This window comes from Ornithorhynchus anatinus, chromosome X3, assembly GCF_004115215.2.
Source record: "Ornithorhynchus anatinus isolate Pmale09 chromosome X3, mOrnAna1.pri.v4, whole genome shotgun sequence".
NCBI lineage: Eukaryota > Metazoa > Chordata > Mammalia > Monotremata > Ornithorhynchidae > Ornithorhynchus > Ornithorhynchus anatinus.
The window spans coordinates 33,816,258-33,838,022 of NC_041751.1; the positions used below are offsets into that span (position 1 = coordinate 33,816,258).

At 69.4% G+C, this 21,765-nt stretch overlaps 2 protein-coding genes across 5 annotated transcripts; one reads left to right on the forward strand and one right to left on the reverse strand.

Annotated features, from left to right (window-relative positions):
- Positions 1-280: 280 nt before the first annotated feature.
- On the forward strand, positions 281-14,298 carry RGL2 (ral guanine nucleotide dissociation stimulator like 2). The gene is given in 18 exon segments (XM_039910650.1): positions 281-473; positions 1,342-1,425; positions 1,938-2,122; positions 2,218-2,268; positions 2,742-2,938; positions 2,941-3,008; positions 3,992-4,240; positions 5,397-5,500; positions 5,635-5,725; positions 6,647-6,715; positions 6,841-6,912; positions 7,033-7,065; positions 9,025-9,149; positions 9,500-9,604; positions 9,711-9,777; positions 9,970-10,215; positions 12,245-12,359; positions 14,030-14,298. Coding segments are annotated over 18 exon segments (2,217 nt in total). The 5' UTR covers positions 281-299; the 3' UTR covers positions 14,212-14,298.
- Positions 14,299-16,744: 2,446 nt separating this feature from the next.
- On the reverse strand, positions 16,745-21,332 carry PFDN6 (prefoldin subunit 6). Of its 4 annotated transcripts, none has more exons than XM_029053638.2 (5): positions 21,211-21,332; positions 18,444-18,515; positions 18,264-18,334; positions 18,039-18,163; positions 16,745-16,945 (listed from the first exon to the last, which is right to left on the reverse strand). In XM_029053638.2, exons 2-5 carry the CDS (start codon positions 18,505-18,507, stop codon positions 16,819-16,821), a joined length of 387 nt encoding a protein of 128 aa, XP_028909471.1. In that variant the 5' UTR covers positions 18,508-18,515; positions 21,211-21,332; the 3' UTR covers positions 16,745-16,818. The 4 variants fall into 4 exon arrangements, with proteins under 4 accessions (XP_028909471.1, XP_028909470.1, XP_028909472.1 ...); XM_029053637.2 differs by lacking the exon at positions 21,211-21,332 and adding an exon at positions 20,859-20,941; XM_029053639.2 differs by lacking the exon at positions 21,211-21,332 and adding an exon at positions 20,733-20,819.
- Between the last annotated feature and the right edge of the window lie 433 nt (positions 21,333-21,765).

Below are 21,765 nucleotides of genomic sequence, written 5' to 3' on the forward strand. Positions count from 1 at the left end.
CGGAAAAACCCGGATCGGAGCTGGAAGCCCCCCCCCCCCCCCCGAGTCGCCGGGAAAACCCGGAGCGCGGCGGCGGCGGCCTCTTCCCGTCCCTACCGGGTCCGCGGGAAAACCCGGGGCGGAGTCTCCGCGGGGCGCCCCCTGGCGGCGGAGCCGGACGTCCGGGCCCGGACGCTGCCCACTGCCCCGCCCCGCCCGTTTCCTTCCTCCTCCGGGGGCGGGGGGAAGGGCGAGGCCCGGGCCGGAGCCCCTCCCCCCCCCCGCCCCCGGGGCCCCGGCGCCGACCCCCGAGCCGTCCGATGCTGCCCCGGCCTCTGCGCCTGCTCCTCGACGGGCCCGGCCCGGGGGGCGTCGTCCTCAGCGCCTTCCGGCCCCGGGACCCCGAGCGCCGCGGCCAACGGACACCCCGGGAGCGGGACGAGCGGGACGAGCGGGACGAGCGGGACGAGCCGGACGAGCGGGACGAGCTGCAGGTGAGGGCGGGGGAGGGGTCTGTCTCCATGGTGACCAGGTGGGGGGGCGTGGGGGGAAGGGTTGGATGGGGGGGCTTGGGGGGACCGGGTGGGGGAGGGGACGGGGGGGGGCTTGGGGGGTTGGAGGGGGGAGGGGGCTTGGGGAGAAAGAGTGGGGGGGTCTTGGGGGGGCCGGGTTCGGGGAGGGGTCGGGGGGGATTGGGGGCGGGGGTCTTGGGGGGTTGGAGGGGGGGAGGGGAGAAAGAGCGGGGGGGGGATGTGGAGTTGGGGTCTTGGGGGGCCGGGGTTGGGGTCTGCTGGGGGGGAGGGATCTGGGGGAGGCAGGTTTTGGGGGGGTCTGAGGAGGGGGAGGGGGTCTCGGGGGAGACCAAAAGTCGGGGCGGGGGGGGGGGGATGGGCCGGGGAGGGGGATTGGGAGGACGGGGTGGGGGGGGGGTCTTGGAGGGAGGGGTGACGGGGGGCGGGTTGTGTGGGGGAGGGGCCCGGGGGGGACGGGGGAGAGGGGGTCCGGGGGTCCCGGGGAGGCGAGGAGCCCGGCCCGGCCGGTTTTTCGGGGGTGGGGCCCGGAGGGCCCCCCCGGCCCCGCCGCCCGCACCCGCTTCCCTCTTCTCCTTCCTGTTCCCCGGCGGGCCGGGCCGGGGCGGGGCGGGGAGGCGGGAGGGCCGGGCCCCCGGGGGCGAGGGGACCCCCGCGTCCCGGGCCGGCGTCCGGGCCCCCGTCGGGGCCTTGGAGGTCGGAGGTCACGGCCCCCGCGCCCCCCCGGCCTCGCCCGCCCCGTCCCGCCGCCGCCCGGGCGTCCGGGCGTCCGGGGGGCGCGGCGGGGTCCCCTTCGGGCCCCCGCACCCGGTGGCACCTCCCGCTCCCCCAGGTCCCGGCCGGCGCGCGGGAGGAAGAGGAAGACGGGGCCCTGTTCGCCGTCGTCACCCGCCGGTACCGACCCCCGGACCCCGAGGTGAGGCCCCGACCCCCGACCCCCGACCCCGGCCCGGGCCCCGACCCCCGGCCCGGGCCTCCCTCTCACGGCCCTCCTCCCGGGGGGCCCGGCCCGGACGCCCCCCGACACCCCCTTGGGGAGGACGGGGAGGATCCCGGGAGGGCGGAGGCCACGTCCTCTCCCGGACGACGCCGGGAGGTCGGCGGCCCCGTCCTCCCCCGGAGGGATCCCGGGAAGCCGGGGGGCCCGTCCTCTCCCGGAGGGATCTCGGGAAGTCTGGCGGCCCCCGTCCTCCCCCGGACGATCCCGGGAGGTCGACGGCCCGGAGGATCCCGGGAGGTCGGGGGCCCCGTCCTCTCCCGGACGATCCCGGGAGGTCGGCGGGCCGGAGGGCTCCCGGGAAGTCGGCGGTCCCGTCTTCCCCCGGACGATCCCGGGGGGTCGGCGGCCCCGTCCTCTCCCGGAGGAGTGTGGGTAGGCGGTCACCGGCCCCGTTGACCCCCGACCCCCGACCCCCCCCCCCCCGCCAGGCCCCGGTGCCCCCGCCCCGCCTGACCCGCCGGCTGCGGGCGGGGACGTTGGCGGCCCTGGTGGGACACCTCCTCCTGGACGCCCGCGCGCCGGGGGCCGGCGACGGGACCTTCGCCGCCGCCTTCCTGGGCACGCACCGCGCCTTCGCCACCCCCGACGCCATCTTGGAGCTGCTCCTGGACAGGTCCTGGGCGGGGGGTCCGGGGGCGGCCGGGGGGCGGGGGGGAGGGGGGGGTCCCCCGGGCCGGCCGGCCGACTCCCGCCCCTCGTCCCCGCCAGGGTGGACGCCGCGGAATCGGGCCCCGGGGAGGAGCCGGAGCTCACCAGGAGGTGAGGAGGAGGCCTCGCCCGGCGGCCGTCGTCGAGCGCCCGCGGAGAGGCCGCGGGTTCGGATCGCGGTGACCTCGGGCGCGCCGCTCCCCTTCTCGGGGCCCCGGCCGCCGCGTCGGCCCGACGGGGATCCCAAAGACCGGGAGCCCCCCGTGCGCCGACCCCGTCGCCTCCCGTCCCCCCCCCCCCGCCCCCCGCCGGCGCTTGGAACGGCGCCTGGCGGGCGCTTCGTGCCGCGGTCTGTTTCCACTGACTAGGCGCCGGGCGCCGCGGCGGGGATTAGAACCCGGGTCCCCGGGGCGCCGGCGCCCCGCCGCCCGTCCCGCCGCGTTGACCGGGCGCGCGGGACGCCCGGTCCGGCCGCGGAGAGCGGCCGGGCCCGGGAGGGGGAGGTCGCGGGTTCGGATCCCGGCCCCGGCCTCGCTTCTCCGGGCCTGGGTCTCCCCGCTCAGGCGCCTCCGTCCCCCCCGCAGGGCCGCCCTGGCGGTGCTGGCCGCCTGGATGGCGGCCCACCCGGAGGACTTCGGGCCGGACGCCGGCGGGCAGCGGGAGAGACTGGAGGGCTTCCTGCGGGAGGGGCCCGGGGCCGCCCGCCTCCTCCTCCGGGACCTCCGGGCCCTGGCCCCCCGCCCCCCGCCCCCCGCCCCGCGCCCCGCGCCCCCCGACCCCCCCGCGACCCCACGGACGTCCTCATCTTCCTCGCCGACCACGTGGCCCGGCAGCTCACCCTCATGGACGCGGTGAGGCCCCGGCGCCCCCCGATCGTGTCGACCGAGCGCCGACTGTGTGCTGAGCGCCCGCCCGGGGGTGGCCAATCCAGTCAGTCATTCATTCATTCATTCATTCATTCATTGTATTTCCGGAGCGCTTCTCCTGTGCATCGCACTGTACTAGGCGCTCAGATTGTCCAATCCAGTCATTCATTCATTCAATTGTATTTCCGGAGCGCTTCCCCTGTGCAGAGCACTGTACTAGGCGCTCAGATTTGTCCGATCCAGTCATTCATCGATTCATCGATTCGTTCATTGATTCATTGATTCATTCATTGATCCATTCGTATTTCTGGAGCGCTTTCCGTGTGCAGAGCACCGTACGAGGCGCTCGGATTTGTCCAGTCCAGTCGTTGATTGATTCGTTGATTGATTCGTTGATTGATTCGTTGACTCATCGATTCATTGATTGATCGATTCATATTTCTGGAGCACTTTCCGTGGGCAGAGCACCGTACTAGGCGCTCGGATTTGTCCAATCCAGTCAGTCATTCATTCATACATCCATTCGTATTTCTGGAGCGCTTTCCGTGTGCAGAGCACCGTACGAGGCGCTCGGATTTGTCCAGTCCAGTCATTGATTGATTCATTGATTGATTCGTTGATTGATTGATTGATTGACTGATTCGTTCGTTCATATTTCTGGAGCCCTTTCCGTGTGCGGAGCGCCGTACGAGGCGCTCAGATTCGTCCAGTCCAGTCATTTGTTCATTCATCCATCCATCCATTCATTCGTACGTCTGGAGCGCTTCCCGTGTGCGGAGCACCGTAGGAGGCGCTCAGACTGTCCAGTCCGTCCATTGGTCCATTCGTTGGCATTTCCGGCGCGCCTCCCGCGGGCGGAGCACTGCGCTAGGCGCTCGGGGAGCCCCCCGTCGGCGCGGGCCCCCGCCCCCGCGCGGTCCCAACCTCCGCGTCTCTCTCTGCGGGTCTCCGCGTGTCTCCGCGGGCAGGAGCTGTTCCTGTCGGTGGTGCCGTGGCAGTGCCTGGGCGGGCTGTGGGGTCAGCGGGGGCGGCCCGGCCGCTCGCACCTGTGCCCCTCCGTCCGCGCCACCGTCGCCCAGTTCAACCGGGTGGCCGGGGCCGTGGTCAGCTCCGTCCTGGGCGCCGCCGGCCCCGGGCCCGACGCCCCCCTGGCCGCCAGGCCCCTGCGGCCCCCCCAGAGGGCCCGCCTGCTGGAGAAGTGGATCCGGGTGGCCGAGGTGAGCGGGGCCCGGGGCGTCTCCCCCACTCCCCGACCCCCCCCCCATTTCCCCATTCCCCCGCCCCCCCCGGGCGCCCGCCACGTGCGGCGCGCTGGGCCCGACGCTTCGGAGGGGAGGGTCCCGCCTGCGTCCCCGTGATGATGGCGTTGGTTGGGCGCTCATCGGGTGCCAGGCGCCGTCCTAAGCGCGTCGCCTCGATCGTGAGGGTATTTCTTGGGCGCTTACTAGGTGCCGGGCGCCGTCCTAAGCGCCGTCGCCTCGATCGTGAGGGTATTTCTTGGGCGCTTACTAGGTGCCGGGCGCCGTCCTAAGCGCGTCGCCTCGATGACGACGGTATTTCGTGGGCGCTTACTAGGTGCCGGGCGCCGTCCTAAGGGCGTCGTCTCGATGACGACGGTATTGGTTAGGCGCTTACTAGGTGTCGGGCGCCGTCCTAAGCGCGTCGTCTCGATGACGACGGCATTTCGTGGGCGCTTACTAGGTGCCGGGCGCCGTCCTAAGCGCGTCGCCTCGATGACGATGGTATTTCTTGGGCGCTTACTGGGCGCCGGGCGCCGTCCTAAACGCCTCACCCTGATGACGGTGATATTTCTTGGGCGCTTACTAGGTGCCGGGCGCCGTCCTGAGCGCGTCACCCTGATGGTGATGATGGTGGCGGTATTTCTTAGGCGCTTACTGGGTGCCGGGCGCCGTCCTAAGCGCGTCACCCTGATGGTGACGACGGTGTTGGTTCGGCGCCCACTGGGTTCCGGGATTAGAACCCGGGACCTTCCGACGCCCGGGCTCGGGCTCCACCCGGGCTCGGGAGTCGGAGGTCGCGGGTTCTAATCCCGCCCGTGGGCCGGGCGACCTCGGGCCCGTCGCCTACGCCCGTCCGGGCCTCAGTCTCCCCCTCTGTAAGACGGGGCCGGAGCCCGCACCTGTTGGGGCGCGTCGAGCGGTGCCCGGCGCCCGGTCGGCGCCCGACGGACGCCGTCGTCATCGAGCCCCGTCCCGAGCGTCCGCCACGTCGCCCACGTGCCCGGCGGATCCCCCCCGGGGGTCCCCGGGAGCCCCCGCCCCCCCCCCCCCCCCCGACGACGGCCCCCTCATCCCTCCGGCCGCCCGCGCGCGGACCCCAGTGCCGAGCGCTCCGCCGCCCCCGTCCCCCCAGGAGTGCCGCCTGCTGCGCAACTTCTCCTCGCTGCGCGCCATCGTCTCGGCCTTGCAGTCCAGCCCCGTCCACCGCCTCCGGGCGGCCTGGGCCGAGACGGGCAGGTGAGGGGGAGCCGGGGGGCGGGGGGGGGGGGGGCCCGGGGGGGGGCGGCCACGGTCGTCCGGGGCCCGGGCCGGCCGCGGGCAGGGGGAGGTCCCCGCGAGGCGACCCGCCCCCGGCCCCGTCTCCCCCGCAGTCGAGAGAAGGGGCTCTTCTCCAGCCTGTCGCAGATCTTCTCCGAGTCGGACAACTACTCCCAGAGCCGGGAGCTGCTGCTGCCGCCGCAGGTGACCTCCCGCCCCGGCCGGCCCCCTCCCGGCCCCCTCCACCCTCTCCCCCCGTCTCCCCGCGACCCCTCTCCCCCGTCTCTCCGTCGCCTCCCCTCCCGTCTCCCCGCGACCCTTCTCCCCGTCTCTCCGTGTCCCCTCTCCTTCGTCTCTCCGTGACCCCCCTCCCCCGTCTCCGTCACCCCCTCGCCCGTCTCCCCGTGAGCCCTCTCCCCGTCTCTCCGTGACCCCTCTCCCCCGTCTCTCCGGCGATCTCTCGCCTTCGTCTCCCCGTGACCTCTCTCCCCGTCTCTCCGTGTCCCCTCTCCCCCGTCTCCGTCACCCCCTCGCCTGTCTCTCCGTGACCCCCCCGTCTCTCCGCGACCCCTCTCCCCATCTCTCCGTCGCCTCCCCTCCCGTCTCTCCGCGACCCTTCTCCCCGTCTCACGTGTCCCCTCTCCGTCGTCTCTCCGTGACCCCTCTCCCCCGTCTCTCCGGTGATCCCTCTCCTTCGTCTCTCCGTGACCCCCCTCCCCCGTCTCCGTCACCCCCTCGTCCGTCTCTCCGTGTCCCCTCTCCATCATCTCCCCGTGACCTCTCTCCCCGTCTCTCCGTGACCCCTCTCCCCTGTCTCCGTCACCCCCTCACCCGTCTCCCCGTGACCCCTCTCCCCGTCTCCCCGTCTCTCCGTGACCCCTCTCCCCCGTCTCTCCGGTGATCCCTCTCCTTCGTCTCTCCGTGACCCCCCTCCCCCGTCTCCGTCACCCCCTCGTCCGTCTCTCCGTGTCCCCTCTCCATCATCTCTCCGTGACCCCTCTCCCCCGTCTCTCCGGCGATCTCTCTCCCCGTCTCTCCGTGATCTCTCTCCCCGTCTCTCCGTGACCCCCTCCCCTGTCTCCCCGTAACCCCCTCTCCCCTATTTCTCCCCGTCCCCCCTCCCAGGAGAACCCCCCGCCGCCGGGCTCGGAGGCGACCCCGAAGAGACAGACCGGGCCCGAGACCCCCGGCGGGGTGAGTGACCGGTGCGGGGGGGTGGGGGGAGGGGGCCGGGACGGAGGGGACAGGGCGGGGGGAGGAGCCCCCCGGGGGGGGGGGGCGTCCGGCCCGTCCCCCACCCACGTCCACCCCGCCCCCAGGTGGTCCCCTACCTGGGCACCTTCCTCAAAGACCTGGTGATGTTGGACGCCGCTGCCCCGGACACCCTGGAGGTCAGAGGGGGGTCGCGGGGAGGTCGCGGGGGTCACCGGGGGGGGGTCGGGTCACGGGCCGAAGGGTCTGGGGGTCACCCCCCCCCCATCTAAACTCCCTCCTTCCTCCTCCTCCTCCAGAACGGTTACATCAACTTCGACAAGCGGAGAAAGGTACGGGCCTGTGGAGGGGACAACAAAATAATAATAACAATAGAATTTAAGTGCTTACTCCGTACCAGACCCTGCATTTCTCTTAGCGTTATTATGATGGCTGGCATTTGCCGAGCGCCTATTATCGACCGGGCCCTGGGTCGTCATCCTTATTATCGGCCTATTTAAGTGTTTACTCCGTACCGGGCCCTGCATTGCTCTCAGCGTTATTATGATGGCATTTGCCGAGCGCCTAATATCAACCGGGCCCTGGGTCGTGACTATTATTATCGGCCTATTTAAGTGTTTACTCCGTACCGGACACTGATTTTCTCTCAGCGTTATTATGATGGCATTTGCCGAGCGCCTAATATCGACCGGGCCCTGGGTCGTCATTCTTATTATCGGCCTATTTAAGTGTTTACTCTGTACCGGACACCGATTTTCTCTCAGCGTTGTTATGATGGCATTTGCCGAGCGCCTAATATCGACCGGGCCCTGGGTCGTCTTTCTTATTATCGGCCTATTTAAGTGTTTACTCTGTACCGGGCCCTGCATTGCTCTCAGCGTTATTATAATGAGAAGCAGCGTGGCTCAGTGGAAAGAGCACGGGCTTTGGAGTCAGAGGTCACGAGTTCGAATCCCAACTCTGCCACTTGTCGGCCGGGTGACCGTGGGCGAGTCACTTCACTTCTCTGGGCCTCGGTTCCCTCATCTGGAAAATGGGGATGAAGACCGTGAGCCCCACGTGGGACGACCCGATTCCCCTGTGTCTACCCCAGCGCTTAGAACGGTGCTCGGCACATAGGAAGCGCTTAACAAATACAAATACCAACAAATACATTTGCCGAGCGCCTGATATCGACCGGGCCCTGGGTCATTACTATTATTATCAGCATATGTAAGTGTTTACTCCGTGCCAGACACTGCATTTCTCTCAGCGTTATTATAATGGCATTTGCCGAGCTCCTGATATCGACCGGGCCCTGGGTCGTCGTTCTTATTATCGGCATATTTAAGTGTTTACTCCGTACCGGGCCCTGCATTGCTGTCAGCGTTATTATGATGGCATTTGCCGAGCGCCCAATATCGACCGGGCCCTGGGTCGTCATTCTTATTATCGGCCTATTTAAGTGTTTACTCTGTACCGGACACTGAATTTCTCTCAGCGTTATTATGATGGCATTTGCTGAGCGCCTAATATCGACCGGGCCCTGGGTCGTTGTTATTATTATTATCGGCATATTTAAGTGTTTACTGTGTACCGGACCCTGATTTTCTCTTAGTATTATTATGATGGCATTTGCCGAGCGCCTAATATCGACCGGGCCCTGGGTCGTTATTATTATTATTATCGGCATATTTAAGTGTTTACTCTGTACCGGACCCTGATTTTTCTCTTAGGGTTATTATAATGGCATTTGCCGAGCGCCTAATATCGACCGGGCCCTGGGTCGTGACTATTATTATGAGTCTATGTAAGTGTTTACTCTGTACCGGACCCTGCATTTCTCTCAGCGTTATTATAATGGCATTTGCCGAGCTCCTGATATCGACCGGGCCCTGGGTCGTCGTTCTTATTATCGGCATATTTAAGTGTTTACTGTGTACCGGACATTGAATTTCTCTCAGCGTTATTATGATGGCATTTGCCGAGCGCCTAATATCGACCGGGCCCTGGGTCGTGACTATCATTACGAGTCTATTTAAGTGTTCACTCTGTGCCGGGCCCCGCGTTATCATCGCTCATCCTTCCGGGCGTTGAGCGCTCAGTATATGCCCGGCCAAATCCGTTGGTTCTCTCACCGCCGCAGTTACCGAGCGCTTCCCGGGGCGCGGGGCGCCGTGCTAGACGCCCGACGGGCGCGCGGTCGGGAAGCGGGGGGAGCCGGGCGTCCGCAGCGCTCGGCGCAGGGTCCCGCACGGAGCGGGGAGGACGGGGCCGGTGACGACGCGCGGGGGGGCGGGTGTCGTCCCCAGGAGTACGCGGTGCTGAAGCGCCTGCGGGGTCTGCAGGCCGAGTGCCGGGGTTACCGCCTGCCCGCCCCGGACCCCGATTTCCGCCAGTGGCTGCGCGGGCTCCGGACCCTCTCCGACGCCCAGAGGTGACAGGGGGCGGGTGACGTCACGGTGGGGGGGGGGGGGGGGGGGACGTCACGACGGGCGGGGGGCGGAGGGACGACGTCACCACGGGGGAAGGGGCGGCGTCCCGGTCGGGGACGGGGGCGAGGCCGTGATGGGGAAGGAAGGGGTGACGTCACCGGGGGGGAGGGATGACGTCACGGTGGGGCTGGGGGGGGGACGGGACGTCCCGACGGGGGAGGGACGACGTCACGATGGAGGATGGGCCGCAACGTGACGGGGCAGGGGCGACGTCGCCGTGGAGGACGGGCGGCGGCGCGACGGGGGGGGGGGGACGCCGGCCTTGACCCCCGGCCCCCCGCCGTCCTCGCAGCCACCAGCTGTCCTGCGAGGCGGAGGGGCCCCCGGCGGGCGAGGGGCCGGAGGCGCCCGCCCCGCGCGCCCTGCGACCCGCCCTCCTCATCGCCCACTGCACCGAGTGAGTGGGGACCCCCGGACCCCCGGACCCCCGGACCCCGGGGAGGGCTGGGGGGCGGCCGGGACGGGGACCCCGGCCACGTCCCGCCTCCCTCCTCCCCCCGCAGCCTCCTGAGCGTCGTCGGGGGACCGTCGGCCTCGGCGTCGTGGGACGGGACGGCCGCCCCGCCTCGGGTGACCCCCCCGGGACCCCCCGCGGACCCCCGTCTTCCCCTCCTCGCCGCCCCCCTCCCTCCCTCCCCTCCTCCCCGACCCCCACCCCGTCCTCCCCTCCTCCCCGACCTCCCTCCGTCCCCCTCGGCCCCCGACCTCCCTCCCGCCCCCTCCCTGACCCCGGTGCGTCCCCCCCCCCCCCCCCGTCGGCAGCGCGTCAAGTGGCCGTCGACGTCGTCCCTGGACTCGGCGCCGGAGGGGACCCCGCCGCCGCCGCCGCCGCCCCGGCCGCCCGCCGCCCCGGGCCCCCGCGGCCACCGGCGCTCGGCCTCGTGCGGGTCGACGCCGGGCCGGGGGTCGGCGGGAGGCGGGCCCGGGGGGCCCCCGGGGTCGGACGGCCGCGTCGTCCGCGTCCGCATGGAGCTGGGACACGACGGGACCGTCTACAAGAGCCTCCTGGTCAGACCCCGCCCGCGGGGGGCGCCCCTGCACCCGGGGGGGCGGGGAGGGGGAGGGCGGGACGCACAGGGGAGTGACGTCGTAGGGGCGGGGCCAGAGGGCAAGACGCGCACAGGGGGCGGGGCCAGAGGACAAGCCACGCACAAAAGGGCGGGGTCGGAGTGACGTGAAGGGGCGTGGCCAGAGGGTGTGACGTAGCGGGCGTGGCCAGCGAGGGCGCGCAAAGGGGCGGGGCCAGTGGACGTGATGCACAATGGGGGCATGGTCAGCGAGGGTGTGACGCAGAGGGGCGGGGCCAGAGGACGTGCGATGCACAAAAGGGCGGGGTCAGAGTGACGTGAAGGGGCGTGGCCAGAGGGTGTGACGTAGGGGGCGTGGCCAGCGAGGGCGTGACGCGCAAAGGGGCGGGGGCAGAGGACGCACCAAGCACAAAAGGGCGGGGTCAGAGTGACGTGAAGGGGCGTGGCCAGAGGACGTGACGCGCAAGGGGGCGTGGTCAGCGAGGGCGCGCCAAGGGGCGGGGCCGGAGGACGTGACGCGCAAGGGGGCGTGGTCAGCGAGGGTGCGATGCGCAGGGGCGTGGCCGGAGGGCGTGACGTAGGGGGCGTGGCCAGCGAGGGCGTGACGCGCAAAGGGGCGGGGCAGAGGATGCGCCACGCACAAAAGGGCGGGGTCAGAGTGGCGTGAATGGGCGTGGCCAGGGGGTGTATCGTAGGGGGCGAGGTCAACGAGGGCGTGCAAAGGGGCGTGGCCGGAGGACGTGACGCGCAAGGGGGGTGGTCAGCGAGGGTGTGACGCACAGAGGGGCGGGGCCAGAAGACGTGACGCGCAATGGGGGCGTGGTCAGAGAGGGTGTGATGCGCAGGGGCGTGGCCAGACGGTGTGATGTAGGGGGCGTGGTCAGCGAGGGCGCTACGCGCACAGGGGTGGGGCCAGAGGACGTGTGACGCACAGAAGGGCGGGGTCAGAGAGTGAGGTGAAGGGGCGTGGCCGGAGGGCGGGACGTAGGGGGCGTGGTCCGCGAGGGCGTGAGCACGCAAAGGGGCGGGGCCAGAGGGACGCGCGACGCACAGAAGGGCGGGGTCAGAGTGACGCGAAGGGGCGTGGCCAGAGGACGTGCGACACGAGAGAGTGAGGTGAAGGGACGTGGCCGGAGGGCGTGACGTAGGGGGCGTGATCAGCGAGGGCGTGAGCACGCAAAGGGGCGGGGCAAGAGGCCGTGACGTACAAGGGGGCGTGGTCAGCGAGGGCGTAACGAGCGGGGGCGTGGCCAGAGGATGTGACGCAGGGGCGTGGTCAGTTGCTGCGACGCACTAAGGGGCGTGGCCAGAGAGGGCGTGAAGCGCAACAGGGCGTGGTCTGAGAGTGACGCGAAAGGGGGCGTGGTCAGAGATAGTGACACACAAGGGGCGTGGCCAGATCGCGGGCGTGACGTGTAGGCGGCGGGGCCAGGGAAAGCCTGACGCACCAAGGGGCGGGGGCAGTGAGAGCGTGATGCGCCAAGGGGTGTGGCCAGGGAGAGGATGACGCACCAAGGGGCGGGGCCAGGGAGAGCGTGAGGCGCCGAGGGGCGTGGCCAGGGAGAGGATGACGCTCAAAGGGGCGTGGCCAGGGGAAGGGTGACGTCCATAGGGGCGGGGCCAGGGAGAGCGTGACGCGCCGAGGGGCGGGGCCAGCGGGAGGGCGACGCCTGGTGGGGCGGGGCCAGGGAGAGCGTCATGCACCAAGGGGCGGGGCCAGTGGAGGGTGACGTCCAGAGGGGCGGGGCCAGGGAGGGCGTGACGCGCCAAGGGGCGGGGCCAGGGGGAGGATGACGCATCAAGGGGCGGGGCCGGGGAGAGCGTGACCAATGGAAGTCGAGCCGCGCGGGGGGCGGGGCCGAGGAGGGAATGACGCCTCAGTGGGCGTGGCCAAGGGTGTCGCGCGCGCGGGGGGCGTGGCTACACCGGGGCGGCGCGGTGCGCAGGCGCGGACAGGGGCTGCAGCCCCTCCCCCTCCTCCCTTCCCCCTCCCCCCGGGGGTCGTTCAGGTGAGCAGCCAGGACAAGGCCCCGGGCGTGGTCCAGGCGGTGCTCAAGAAGAACAACCGCGACCCCGCCGACGCCCCCCACTATCAGCTCGTCCAGCTCCTGCCCGGCCAGCGAGGTGACTGCACCCCGGGGGGGGGCAGGGAGGGGGCGGACATCGCCTTCGCCCACCACTTCCGGGGCGCGCAGCGTTCAGGCCCTCGTGCCGAGGCTGCAGGCGCTTCTCGGCATCGAGCCCTTCTGGTCTGCAGGGCATTTGTAGTCTCCTGTGTTGCGCACTTCCGGCGGGCAGAGTCCTTACGTCATCCGGGTTGAGCGCTTCCGGCGGGCAGAGTCTCTACGCCGTCATCTGCGTTGAGCGCCTCCGGCGTGCACAGCATTCAGGCTCTTCTCCGTTTTGAGCCCTTCCGGCCTGCAGAGCGTTTAGTCTACTGTGTTGGCCGCTTCCGGTGCGCAGAGTCTTTGCGTCATCATTTGCGTTGAGCACTTCCGGTGCGCAGAGCACCCAGTCTATTGCGTCGAGCGCTTCCGGTGCGCAGAGTCCTTACGTCGTCATTTGTGTTGAGCACTTGCGGTGTGCAGAGCGTCCAGTCTATTGCGTTGAGCACTTCCGGTGCGCAGAGCATCCAGTCTACTGCGTTGAGCACTTCCGGTGCGCAGAGCATTCAAGTCTATTGCGTCGAGCACTTCCGGTGCGCAGAGTCTTTACGTCGTCATTTGCGTTGAGCACTTCCGGGGTGCAGAGCATTCAGGCTATTCTCTGGATCGGGCCCTTCCGGACTGCAGAGCGTTTAGTCTCTTGCGTTGAGCGCTTCCGGTGTGCAGAGTCTTCTCTTCATTATGCGTTGAGCACTTGCGGTGTGCAGAGCATTCAGGCTCTTCTCTGTTTTGAGCCCTTCTGGTCTGCAGAGCGTTTAGTCTGTTGCGTTGAGCGCTGCCGGGGTGCACGGCATTCCTTCGGTCCATCTTCCTGAGCACTTCCGGTGGGCAGAGCGTCCAGCCCATTGTGTTGGGCACCTCCGGCGTGCAGATCGGTCCATTCTCTGGAGTGGGCACTTCTGGTCTGCAGAGCGTTGGCTCCAGGGTCTGCGTTGAGCGCTTCCGGAGTGCAGGGCGCTTCCGGTGTGCGGAGCGTTGGACTAAACGCCCGGGACAGTCCGGGGCGACGGTAAACGGACACATCCCCCGCCCACAGCGAGCTCCCGGTCCCGGGCTTCCATCCCCGGCCCCCGCCGCTTGTCGGCCGTGCGACCTTGGGCGAGTCGCTTCGTTCTCTCCGGGCCTCGTCCGGAAAATGAGGATGGAGACCGGGAAACCCTCGCCGGGGGCGGGGGGGGGGGACGGACACGGGACGGACGGACGGGGACGGTGACCGGGTCCGGCCGGCTCGGATCTAGCACGGTGCTTGGCAAACGATAAAATAATGTTGGTATTTGCTAAGCGCTTACTATGTGCAGAGCGCGCTGTTCCAAACGATGAGCGCTTACCAAGTACCGTTCTTATTATCGTCACTATTCCCGTTATGCTTATCATTTTTATGCTTTTTATCGTCATTCCTATTATACTGATACTTTTCCTCGTTCTTCCGTACTCTTGTTTTGTCGCGCTTCTGCACGTTTCTGTTCGTCTTCCCATCGATCTTCTCCTTCCCTTTCCTTTTCTGCTCCTCTTTCTTGAACGCCGCCTTTTCCCTGGCCTCCTCCTCGTTCTTTTCCATCTCCTCCTCCTTCTCCTCTTCCTCCTCTTCCTTGTCCTCCTTGCTTCTCCCTCGGTCCCGGGGTTCGCCAGAGCTGGCCATCCCGCCCTCGGCCAACGTGTTCTACGCCATGGACGGCTCCAGCCTGGACTTCGTGCTGCGCCGCCGCCGCCCTTCGACCCCGGCCTCGCACGACGCCCATCACGACGCCGGCGGCTCCTCCTTCCCCCGCATCAAGGCCACCGGCCGGAAACTGGCCCGCGCCCTCTTCTGAGGAGGATTCGAACCCAGGACTGGGCCCTGGAAGGGGGAGGGGGCGACGCGGGACCCCCCCCCCAAGGAGGGTCGAGTCACGTGAGCGACGGGCCCCACGACGACGCCGGGTCGAGGTCACGTGGGCAGAGGGCACCCAATCGAGGTCACGTGAGCGGCAGCGGGGGGGGGACGACGAACCCCCCCCCCGGGCGGGAGAGCGCACGCGCGGGTGACGTCAGGTCACGTGAACGAGGGCAGGGGGCCCCACCTGCACGGAACTGCGCAGGCGCGGGTGACGTCAGCGCACGTGAGCGACGGCAGGGCCCCCACCTGCACGGGATTGCTCACGCGCGGGTGACGTCAGGTCACGTGAGCGGCAGCAGGGGGCCCCCTACCTGCACGGGCGTGCGCACGCGCGGGTGACGTCAGCGCACGCGAACTACGACAGGGGCCACTCCCCCGCGCGGGAGACGGCAGGTCACGCGGGCGCTGGGGGGAAGGGCCCCGGGCATGCGCGCCAGCCAGGTCACGTGAGCCTCCCCCCCCGACGCACCAAAGTCACGTGGGCCGCGGGGAGCCCCCGCCCCCTGGGGGCTGCGCGCGCAGCGCGAGTCACGTGGGCCGCTCGGGCGCCGCCCCCTCGGGGGACGGAAGTCACGTGCCCACCGCAGGCCCCTCCCCCAAACGAGGCCACGTGGGCTGCAGGGAATTTCCCCCCCCCCCACCATCTGTTACCAGGGCAACACTAATAAACAGACACTACCCCACGTGCTCCTCCAATCAATCGATCGATGGGACTCATTGGGCGCAGAACACTGTACTGGCCGCCTCCCCCCCCCAGGGATGGTAGAATAACGAGGACTGTGGCATTTGGGAAGCGCCTACTACCTCCGGTTTAGTCAGATTCCCCGCTCCGTTCGCATCCGTGACCCATCTGTCCCTCCCAAGCGCTTAGGCCAGTGCTCCGCACAGAGGAAGCGCTCAATCCATCCGACGGAACGAATGAATACACGCCAGGCGCCGTACTGAGCGCCAATCCGGCTGGGCGCCCCAGGGGCTCACCGCCCCCCCCCCCCATGCGGCCCCTTTCGGCAGAGGAGGGAAACCGAGGCACGGAGGAGAGTAACGGCGAAGGTACGTGTTGAGCGCCCACCACGTGCCGGGCGCCGCGCTAGACGCTGGGGCGGAGACGGGGTCGGGGGGTCGGAGCCGGGCCCCGGCCTCCCGGGGGGGGGGGCTCACGGTCCCCCACCCCCATTTTACAGACGAGGGAACTGAGGCGCGGAGCCTAAGACCCGACGACGGGGGTGCGGGTCAAGCGCGTACTGGGCGCGGTGGAAAGAGCAGGGGCTTGGGAGTCAGGGCTCATGAGTTCGAATCCCGGCTCCGCCACTCGTCGGCCGTGGGACCGCGGGCGAGTCACTTAACTTCTCTGTGCCTCAGTTCCCTCATCTGTAAAATGGGGATGAAGACCGTGAGCCCCACGTGGGACGACCCGATTCCCCCATGTCTCCCCCAGCGCTTAGAACGGTGCTCGGCACCTAGTAAGCGCTTAACAAATACCGACGTTATTATTAAGCGCTCAGTAGTTATCAAGCGCTTGGTACAGCGCTCTGCACGTAGTAAGCGCTCAATAAATACGACTGAACCGAGCGCCGTTCGAAGCGCCGGGGGAGGCAGAAGGTCATCGCGTCGTCCCACGGTCTTCACCCCCACTCCCCCGCGCCTCAGTCCCCTCGCCTGTAAAACGAGAGGCCCGGGCTTGGCAGCCGGGGGTCGTGAGTTCGAATCCCGGCCCCGCCACTCGCCAGCCCCGGGTGACCGTGGGCGGGTCCCTTCCCTTCTCTGGGCCTCAGTCGCCTCATCCGCAAACCGGGGATGGAGAGCGGGAGCCCCACGGCGCTTAGAAGGGCGCTCGGCACGGGGGAAGCGCTTAACGGACACCAAGGTGGCTATTATCAAAACGGAGATTAACCGCTACCGGCCACATCATTATTATCGTTTCACAGACCAGGTGACCGAGGCCCAGAAAAGGAAGCCATCTCCCCAAGGTCCCGCGGCTGGCGGGATCGGAACCCGGGACCTCCCGGGATCCCCCCGTCTGCTCGTATCCGCCCCGGCGCTCGGTCCAGCGCCCGGCCCCGAGTGAGCGCCCAATAAATCCCCCCAACTGGCGACCGCGACGCCGTGCCAGCCCCCCGCACCGCCCGCCGGGGAGCGGGCGGCATCTGTCGAGCGCCCGCCGAGGGGGGCGGTTGGGGGATGATGTCGTTCTGGCGTCCTGTCCCAAGCGCTCAGTCCAGCCCTCCGCCCACCTCGAGCGTTCAGCAGATAGCACCGCACGGATACGACGGCGCCAAGGGGCCGAATACAGTACGAATGGATGCGGATGGAGGAATGGACCAAGCGCTGGCCCCGGGGGGCGGGGATACCTTCCGACGGTACTTACTGAGCGCTTCTTCGCGCGCGAGGCAGCGGATCGGACCCCCCTCCCTCCCCTCGGCCCCCCCCCCCCCCCGCCCCGGACGACGGATTTGGAGCGGGAGGCGGCGGGCGGGAACCGTCGAGGTGATTTATTGGCCGTCCCCGGGGTCGGGGGTCATCGTCGGGGGGCCGCGGGGGGGGGTCAGGCCTTGCCCGGGGCCGGGCCCTGCGCTTGCGCCCGCTGAAAATCCTGCTGGAGCCGGGACAGGGTCTCGCGCTGGCGCTCGGCTTGACCTTCCAGCGTCTGCAGCTGAGCCTCGTAGCGCTTACTACAGCGGGGAGACGCGGGGGGGACGCCCCCGTGAGCCGCCGGCCCGGCTCGACGCCGACGGGCGCCCTTTGCCGAGCGCTCCCCGGCCTCACCGCCCCCGTCCGCCGGAGGTCACGGAGGCCCAGAGAGGCGCGGCGACCGGCCCGGGGCCCGCGCGGCGGGGGATCCGCACCCGGGACCCTCCGGGGCGGGTTCGCGGCGGGCGGGGCACGTGTCGGTTCACCACCGCGTCGTCCGCTCCCAGGCGCCCGGCACAGTGCTCGGCACGCGGTAAGCGCTCGGTAAGTACAGCCGAAGGGATGAACCGGCCCCGGCCTGGCGGTCGAAAGGAGCTGGGTTCGACTCCCACCTCCGCCGCTCGCCCAGCGCCGTGTGACCTCGCACGGCGGCCCAGTGGACGGCGCCCGGGGGCGGGAGGTCCTGGGTTCAGATCCCGCCCGGCCGCGGGTTTGCCGCGTGGGCTCGGTTAAACGGCCCGGCGGGTGGAGGCCGCGCCCGGGGGGGGGTCCGGAGGAGCTGGGTTCGAATTCCTCTGCCGCCCCCTTGTCTCCTGCCCCGTGAGCCGGGACCGGGGCGGGGCGGGTGCCCTAGGGGAGGGAGGCCGGGCCCGGGGTTCGAACGCCGCCTCCGCCACGCGTCCTCGGCTGGAGGGGGCCCGGGCCCGGGAGGCGGGTTCGAATCCCACCCCACCCCTCCGGGGCCGCCGCGTGCGCGCGGACCCGGTCGGTCGAGGCCGGGTTCGAACGCCGCCTCCCATCTCCCGAGCGGATGGAGGTCGGGGGGCGGGGGGGGGGCCGAAGGGAGGGAGGCCGGGCCCGGGGTTCGAACGCCGCCCCCGCCACGCGTCCTCGGCTGGAGGGGGCCCGGGAGGCGGGTTCGAATCCCACCCCTCTCGGGCCGCCGCGTCCGGACGCCGCCCCCCATCTCCCGAGCGGATGGAGGCCGGGGCCCGGTCCCGGGTTCCGGTCCCGCCCCCGCCTCCCCCCCCCCCCCCGGCCGCGGGGCGAGCTCGGGCCGCGGGCCCGGCGGACGGGAGAGGGGGGGGCCCCCCACCCGCCCCGGGGTCCCGGGGGAGACGCCCCCCGCCTCACATCTCGGCGGTGATGTAGTCCAGCCGCTTGCCCACCGTCACCCGGGCCTCGCCCAGCTCCTGCCTCACCAGCACGGGGCCCAGCAGCTTGTACACGGCGTTGGAGGCGTCCAGTAGAGCCAGCTCCTGCATGGGGGGGGTGGGGGGGCGGACGGTGAGTGTGTGGGACGCCCCCGTCCCAAGAGACACCCCCCCCCCCCCAAAACCCCGGCGTGCGGTCAGTCACCTCCTTGACGATGTTGTTCTCGGTGAGCTGGGCCTCCAGCTTCTGCCTCCCGGCCATGGACTTGCTGAGATCTGTGGGGGGCGAGGGGGGCGTTTCGGGGGCCGCCACGAGGGTCCCGGGGGGGTCGGGGGCGGCCTCCGGGGCGACCCCCGGGGTCCCGGGGCGGGGGCGGCCACCGACCTTTCTGCAGCTGCTGGTATTTCTCCACCTCGCCCTGCAGCTTCTTCTGAATCGAGTCGGCCATGGCGGGGCCTGGCGGGAGGAGGGAGAGAGACGGCCGTCCCGTCGGGCGCTCGGCCCGGCGCCCCGCACGCGGCGGGCGCGGCCCGGCCCTCTTTCGGACGCCCCGAACCCGGAGCCCAGCGCTCCGCGCGCGGCGCGCGCCCCGCAGAGACGACGGGAGGGGCGGGAGCGGCCCGTCGCCCTTCAGCGTCGTCTCGGACTCTCCCCGGCGCTCGGTACGGCGAGCGCTCCCTAGGTGCGACCGGACGGACGGTTCCGCTCCAGTATCGGCTCGTCGTGGGCGGCCAAGGTGCCCGCGCGATATATCGGACTCTCCCAGGTGTTCGGTCCGGCGCTCCGCGCACCGGAGGCGCTCCCCAAATAGGACCGAGCGGAGGGGTCCCTAGAGATCCACCCGTTGCCCCGCGGGGTCCCGGGTCCCCTCACAGCTGCCCTTACGGAGGGACCGGGCGCCCCTATAGATCCGCCAGGCGCCCCCCCAGACGACGAGGGCGTCCGCCGGGCGCCGTGCCGAACGCCGCGCCGAGCCCCGGGGCGGAGGCCGACGAGCGGGGGGGGGGGGGGTCAGCCGGGGGACTCCGGCCGGGTCACCCCGCCTCCTCTGTTGCCTCGGTCACCTCATCCGGCAAATGGGCATGAAGACCGGGACCCCCGCGGGGGGGGGGACGGGGGACGGGGGACGGGACGGGACGACCTCATGGCCCCGTGGCCCCTTCCCGGTGCTTAAGCACGGCGTCGGGCACCTGGTGAGCGCTTCCCAAAGACCGTCGTCGTCGTCGTCATCTATCGAGAACCCTGAGGGACCCACGGGACACCCCTGTGGATCTCCCAGGCGCCCCCGCAGATGGACCCGGGGACCCCCCCGGGGCCCCTATAGCTCCACCGGGCGCCCCATAGACCCCCCCCGGGGCCCCTATAGCTCCACCGGGTGCCCCTATAGACCCCCCAAGGGCTCCTGTAGATCCACCGGGTGCCCCTGCAGATTAATTAATGTTGGTATTTGTTATGCGCTCACTATGTGCCGAGCACCGTTCTAAGCGCCGGGGTAGACACGAGGGAATCGGGTCGTCCCACGTGGGGCTCACAGTCTTCATCCCCGTTTTCCAGACGAGGGAACTGAGGCCCGGAGAAGTGAAGTGACTCGCCCAGGGTCACACAGCCGACAAGTGGCGGAGCCGGGATTCGAACTCATGACCTCGGACTCCAAAGCCCGGGCTCTTTCCACTGGGCCACGCTGCTTCTCTTGGTGCAGATGCACCAAGGGCCCCTGTAGATCCGGCGGGTGCCCCTACGGCCCTCCCCCGGGGCCCCTGCATTCATCCAATCGCATTGATTGAGCGCTTCCTACGTGCGGAGCGCTGTACTAAACGCTCGCAACGTAGATCTACCCCGGGCCCCTATGGCTCCGGCGGGTGCCCCCGCAGACCTCCCCGGGGTCCCCGTATTCATTCCTTCGGTGGCATTTATTGAGCGCCTCCCATGCGAAGCAGCGGGGCTCAGGGGCAAGAGCCCGGGCTCGGGAGTCGGAGGTCGTGGGTTCTGATCCCGGCTCCGCCCCTTGTCCGCTGTGCGCCCTTGGGCGAGTCGCTTCACGTCTCGGGGCCGCGGGGACAACCTGATGACCCTGGGTCTCCCCCGGCGCTCAGCACGGTAAGCGCTTAACAAATGACCACCCTATTATTATTACGTGCACAGCACCGTACTAAGCGCTTGGAATGCGGATCCCCCCAGGGCCCCCGTATTCATTCATACCATTGTATTTATTGAGCGCTTACTACGTGCAAAGCACCGTGCTAAGCGCTTGGCCTGCGGATCCCCCCAGGGCCCCTGGACTCATTCATCCATGCACCCGTCTTTATTGAGCGCTTACTACGTGCTAAGCGCTTGGCCTGCGGATCCCCCCAGGGCCCCTGGACTCATTCATCCATGCACCCGTCTTTATTGAGCGCTTACTACGTGCTAAGCGCTTGGCCTGCGGATCCCCCCAGGGTCCCCGGACTCATTCATCCATGCACCCGTCTTTATTGAGCGCGTACTACGTGCAAAGCACTGTACTAAGCGCTTGGACTGCGGATCCTCCCAGGGCCCCCGGACTCATTCATCCATGCACCCGTCTTTATTGAGCTCGTACTACGTGCAAAGCACCGTACTAAGCGCTTGGACTGCGGATCCCCCCAGGACCCCTGGACTCATTCATTCATCCCACCCTATTTATTGAGCGCTTACTCTGGGCAAAGCGCTGTGCTAAGCGCTCGGGAGGCAGAACCCTACCCCCGAGCGGATGCAGCGCTCAGTACAGCGCCCGGCCCCTAGTAGGCGCCTCGCCAATAGCCCCTCCCCGGCAGCACTCACGCGGTGGAGCAGGAGCAGGGTCAGCCCGGAAGGCGGAAGTGGCGCCGCGCTGACCCGGAAGTGCTCCCCGGCCCCACCGGAAGTTGTCCCCGGCCCCACCGGAAGTGCCCCCGTCCCCACCGGAAGTCCCCCACCTCCCACCCCGGGGCAGGCTGGGAAATGTAGTTCCGAAAGGCCACGGACACTCCCTAAGAATCGGGAGCCTCGCGAGGAAGCGCTGGGGGAGGTGGAAGGAGGATCCTCCTCCTCCTCAGGATGCGGGGATGGGTTAGGCGCTTATTAGGTGCCGAGCACTGTTCTAAGCGCTGGGGGAGATTCCAGGTCTGATCGGGGGGGGGGTGTCAATATTTACCCTCCTTCGTGGTTCCCCTTTCCCTCCCTCAAGTGACAGCCGGCCCCTCCTCGGCCTCTGCGCATGCGCGGCTCCTGAGTTGGGTGGGGAGGGAAGGGCGCTCCCTCATCCAACATGGCGGTCGGGGGGGGGGGGCTTCCCGTCAGCCAGTGTTCTCCCTCCCGCGAGATCCGACCGCCTCTTAGGCTTCTGCGCCTGCGTCGCTCTTCTACCGACGGGAGGGGAGGGGAATTAAGGGCGTTCCCTCATCCAACATGGCGGTCGGGGAACTTCCGGCCAGCCAATGCCCTCCCTCCCGCGAGACCCGACCCCCTCCTCGGCCTCTGCGCATGCGCCACGCTTCTACCTGCGGGAGGGGGCGGGGCGGGAAGGGCGCTCCCTCATCCAACATGGCGGTCGGGGGACTTCCGGTCGGGCAATGCCCGCCCTCCCGCGAGATCCGACCCCCTCTCGGCCTCTGCGCATGCGCCACGCTTCTACCTGCGGGAGGGGGCGGGGCGGGAAGGGCGCTCCCTCATCCAACATGGCGGTCGGGGGACTTCCGGTCGGGCAATG